The sequence below is a fragment of the Elephantulus edwardii genome, unplaced genomic scaffold (genome assembly GCF_000299155.1).
Source record: "Elephantulus edwardii isolate Elephantulus edwardi_28Jun2011 unplaced genomic scaffold, EleEdw1.0 scaffold00057, whole genome shotgun sequence".
Lineage (NCBI taxonomy): Eukaryota > Metazoa > Chordata > Mammalia > Macroscelidea > Macroscelididae > Elephantulus > Elephantulus edwardii.
Window position 1 is genome coordinate 1,305,262 of NW_006399807.1, and position 4,878 is coordinate 1,310,139.

The 4,878-nt window shown below is 36.9% G+C and overlaps 2 protein-coding genes across 3 annotated transcripts in view; both read left to right on the forward strand.

Moving 5' to 3' along the window:
* UHMK1 (U2AF homology motif (UHM) kinase 1) overlaps positions 1–4,878 on the forward strand; it is a 28,103-nt gene that overhangs the window by 17,978 nt on the left and 5,247 nt on the right. For both annotated transcript variants that reach the window (XM_006887367.1, XM_006887366.1), the window contains exons 5-6: positions 2,902–2,978; positions 3,122–3,220. In XM_006887367.1, coding sequence (XP_006887429.1) covers positions 2,902–2,978; positions 3,122–3,220 — 176 coding nt within the window. The remainder of the gene's footprint in view (positions 1–2,901; positions 2,979–3,121; positions 3,221–4,878) is intronic.
* The window catches only part of LOC102875651 (ashwin-like), a 9,489-nt gene that overhangs the window by 1,638 nt on the left and 2,973 nt on the right, over positions 1–4,878 (forward strand). The gene's annotated exons all lie outside the window — the stretch shown is intronic.

Below are 4,878 nucleotides of genomic sequence, written 5' to 3' on the forward strand. Positions count from 1 at the left end.
AATCGGGATGGGGGTGTCAGAGGCATTGCGGTTGGCGCAGGATAGAGCAGGGTTTAGGGCTGTTGTGCATAGGGTTGCTATGAGTCGCAAACGACTCGATGGCACATAACAACAACAAGTTTTGTTATAATCATTTTATTCTTGCTTTTTAAAAATTTTTAATTGGTTTGCATACAATTCATGTACATTGGGATTTTTTTCCCCTTCCCACCACTCACCACTAAACTCTGCAACTCTGTGATATACCCCCCTGCCCTCTCCCCTTCTCTTTTTTATATCTATACACAGTTTACTGGTCATCCTTCTGATTTTACAATAATGGTCATATGCAGTATTTGTTCTTAAGCACCTGAGTTAGCTCACTAAGTATATAATGCTCTCTAGCCTCTCTCATGTTATATAGTATTTTTCAAAATCATTGCTCCTGAGTGCTGCCTAGTATTCCAGTGTGTGAATGTACCACATTCTCAATCGTGTAGTTGTTTGTTAGTAGACATTTAGGCTGTTTCCATGTTCTTGCTATTGTGAATAATGTGCTAGGAACATTGGTGTACAAATCTCCACTTAATGTATCAGTTCTGTTTTCCTTGGAGTATATTCCTATCTTGCTTATTTTTATGTGAAATGTTTTTTTTCTGAACTGGTTTTCCTATGCTGCAACTTCTGTTTTTGTATCTAATGTTTAAAATACAAAGCAGCTTGTTTCTGAGAACTCGGGCCCTACCCCTTCCCTGCTTTTTCCCTAAACCTCCTCGCATTAAAAGTCTTTATATACACCATCCTGCTCAGTTTTTACCCTGCTTCCAATACTTTCCTCTTGGTTTGAAAATCCTAGTGCTTAGTCTGCTGCAGTCTCTTCAGGGTACCCTGTGCATTTACATGTGTTAGAATATATATAACCTTTCTTGGTTTCAGCTGCCTTTGCAAACTGGGTGGCTATTTCCTTTGAATATCCTTTGGTTCATCAGAGCAACTGTTGATTCTTTTTACCTTGTCTGGCATAGATGACTGCTAATGTGAAGTCTTTTGTATATTAGGGCTTATTGGAACTCCCTTGTATCTTAATTTTGTTGTAGGTATTATCAATACATTTTTGGTTTTATTATTTAGTTGTTCTAGAGATTAAAAAATCATTCTCCACTACTCCCTTCTTTCCTTTCTTGTTTTCCTCTTCTTCTTTTCTTTACACTTCGATCAGTTGGGCTATCCTAAATCTCTGTCTAGCTTTTTGTTATGTAATGTGGATTGTTTCCCCTGTTGCGTTTATTAATTTAAAGAATTTAAATTACTTTATAACATTATACCTACTCCTCACTATCTTACTATCCATCATTTCACTACAGTAGTGAAAAATCAGAGGTGCTGTGAATTGTACTCGACGGCAGTCAGCAACAAAAACAACAGTGAAAAAATCTGGCTATTAATCCAGTGACTTTGCTTATTAATGACATACACTTGGCAGTAGTGAATACTGAGGTACAAGGTGACAGTAATGCTGGCCGTGGTGACGAAGGGCATGTGTTAGCTTTGGCAATTAGGTAATGATAGAGTTTAGCAGTCATGTAATGATGTAGTCAGTCTCTATTTTGTGATTAATGTAGCTTTCTCCCATTTTTTTTCATGATGCTGATTTTGCATAATGACCTCATTTTTAGAACTTAACCATATCAATAACTAAGGAAAAGGATCTATGTCCTAGACGTACATTATTTTGAGTTATTGAGCTGTTTACTCATAAATAACATTTCTGTTCTCTAGAGGAGGGAGAGAACCGTTTAAAAGAGAGATGTAACTGGGTATTTCTGTCATCACAGGAGACTAGAGCGAGGGCTGCATGGTGGAGGGGACCTGGGGGAGGGTTTGTAAAACAATGAAAGAATCTTTTCTTTTACTTTTCCATAATTTTTGGACTCATGTACTTATAACTTGTTAGTCAAATTTGTGTCTTCTAGGTTGCAACACCCCCATGATACATCTTGAAGGATATGTAAATGTACAGCCAAGCACAATCAATAAGAGTGCATCTGAATTCTAAAATCAATCTCCATAATAGTCTATGTGTCTCCTACTGCCAAAGGGGCCCTTTAGAGTAGTGAGAGAAGATCTTCACCCTGAAACCCACAGCGTCCCTTTTCAGCAGGAAGTAGCTAAGAGAATACGCCGTCCCCTCTTCCTTATGACTCAGGGTGAAGTCTCTCTCAGGGAGGAGTGATAGGGAATGTCAAAGGATACACTGACAAAGAAGATTAATCAGAACTGGCTTTGACAAGCACTGTGGCATTTGGACAAGAACAAACTGGGAGGAGGGTAGAGAGAATAGTGCAACAATGAATGAGTGGAAGCCCAAAATCTCTGTAAATGTTTATGAAAATTAATAAAATATAATTATAGGGGAAAAAAAATAACATTTCTGTTCTCTGTAGATAAACTCTAATCTGTCTCTTTGCTGTAGAGTTAGAATTAACTCATAGCTGACCCTCCAGCGGGTTTTCAGAGGAAAGCCTGGAAGGAGATTGCCCTTCTTTCCCAAGGAGCAGCTGGTGGTTTTGAGCCAGCTTTCTTTGTATTTGCAGTGCAACTCCTCACCAATCAGGCTACCAGAGCTCCCTAAGAGTTGTCCTGACACCCTAAAACCAGTCAGCTCAGGTCCCCCACCTGCTCCTTGAGGGAGAAAAGGTGGACAGGCTTCTCCAATGGGATTTACAGCCTCTGAAAACCTACTAGCGTGTCAGCTATGAGTCAGTTTTGACTCCACAGCAATTAGGTGAAGTTTGAAGCTATATGATTCAGTGAATTGTGCTACAATGAATATACATATTTTTTTTTCTTTAATGGTTTCATTTTCAAAAGATTTTACAGCAATTATAAAATTGTAATGATATCTTTTTTTTTTTATTTTAGCATGCTTCATGATGATCCAGGCAGAAGAATTTCTGCTGAGATGGCATTGTGCAGCCCATTCTTTAGCATTCCTTTTGGTAAGTTGTATGACTCTTTTCTTCTTGATCATTTGGTGATCAAATAACCATATCAGAGTTTATATTCTTAAATTTCTCTGCCTGGTGTTGATCATTTTTTAATTGGGATTTACATTTAACTGTGTTTTCATGAACTTCAATAGCCCCTCATATTGAAGATCTGGTAATGCTTCCTACTCCAGTGTTAAGACTGCTAAATGTGCTGGATGATGATTATCTTGAGAATGAAGAGGAATATGAAGGTCAGTGCTTTTTAAGTTGTATTTTAATGTGTGTTTCTTAACTAAGTCTGGAACAGATGTATCTCTTCATGATGTTCTCTTTATTTTCCCAATTCCTGAAATGAAGATATTAAATTGCCTGATCTGTAAAATACTCTAGATAATTTATAAACAGAAGGACAAGTAATGTATGATTACACTTTGAGTAAATATATATAGATAGGCAAATGCGCATAGGTAAAAAGTAGATTAGTATTTACCGGGCAGGCTAGAAATGGAAAGCCACAGTTTAAGCGTTTCTGTGTAAGCTAATAAGAATGTCTTGAAAATAGTGAAGATTGTACAACACTGTGAGTATAATTAATGCCATTGAATTATATACTTAATTATGGCAATTCTTATATTCTAGCTGTTTTAAGAAAATAAAAATAAACCATCCATAGTGTATGGTGACTGACTGGGTATGAGAACAAAGATTAAGGCAGGCTAGGGTTTTAGATAACTTCTAGATTTCTGAGTTCGGTCACTTTATAATTGATGATATTAGTCCATTAGAAGAGGAAAACTGTCTAGTGAGTTTTCAGAGGCTGTCAGTTGTATGGAAGGAGATTGCCCATCTTTCTCCATCAGAGCAACTGGTGAATTAGAACCATCTGCCTTTGGATTGGCAGTGCTGTTCCTTATCCACTAGGCCACTAGAGCTCCAGTCAGAAAGAAGAGGCATACAGAGTACCTGAAGATTCATTTTTGATAAGAGTAGTCTTATATATTCTACTCACTACAAAGAAAGGCAGAAATAATGAAAGTAATAGCTGCATATGGAGAGCTCTTATGGCCTAGTGGTAAGAAGTTGCAGCTGTCTAACCAAAGACATGAGATTTGAATCCACCAGCTGCTCCAAGAGGTGGGAAGTCTCCTTTTGTATGATTTACAGTCTCTGAAAATCCTCCAGAGGATCAGCTGTAGATCAGTTTCTACCCATCAACTCTTAACAGCAACATAATATAGCCACAGATATGTTTTTCTTTTGCCTTTTTCAGTGGAAGTTTACAGATTGTACTGGTTTTTTATTTAATCATTCCCATTTGTTTTATAACACTAATTATAATTTAGTAATGTAGTTAATTGAGTATTATGTCCAATCATCTCTTTATTGTATATCATCTTTCCCTTCTCCCAGCTGGACCTCAGTAAGACTGCTTATTTTTTCTAATCTTACAAGTTTCCTGCCTTTAACAGGGTGTGGATTTAACATTTTCCTGTCAGTCATTTTAATGGAAAATATTTGAGTTTTCCTTTTCTGAAAAATTTCTGCCTTAATCACATTTTTACTTTTACTAATGATAATAATTTGTAATAATATGGAAGGATAACACAAAACTGGTACATGGTTATGAGTGTATTGCTTATTTAAACAAATTTAAATTTCAAAAAAGAAAATTACTGAAAATGTTGAATAAAATAATTCTTAACAGGAGCTTTATTGTAGAAGGTATAAAAAATAACTTCTTGGGGAGCTCTGGTGGCCTAGTGACAAGAAGCTGCAGTACAATCCCAGAGGCGCACGGTTCGAATCCACCAGATGCTCTGCCGAGGAAGGAGGGACAATCTCCTCCTGTACCAGTCAGATCTGATTTGACGGTACACGCACACACACAAATAATAAAATTTTTAAAAAA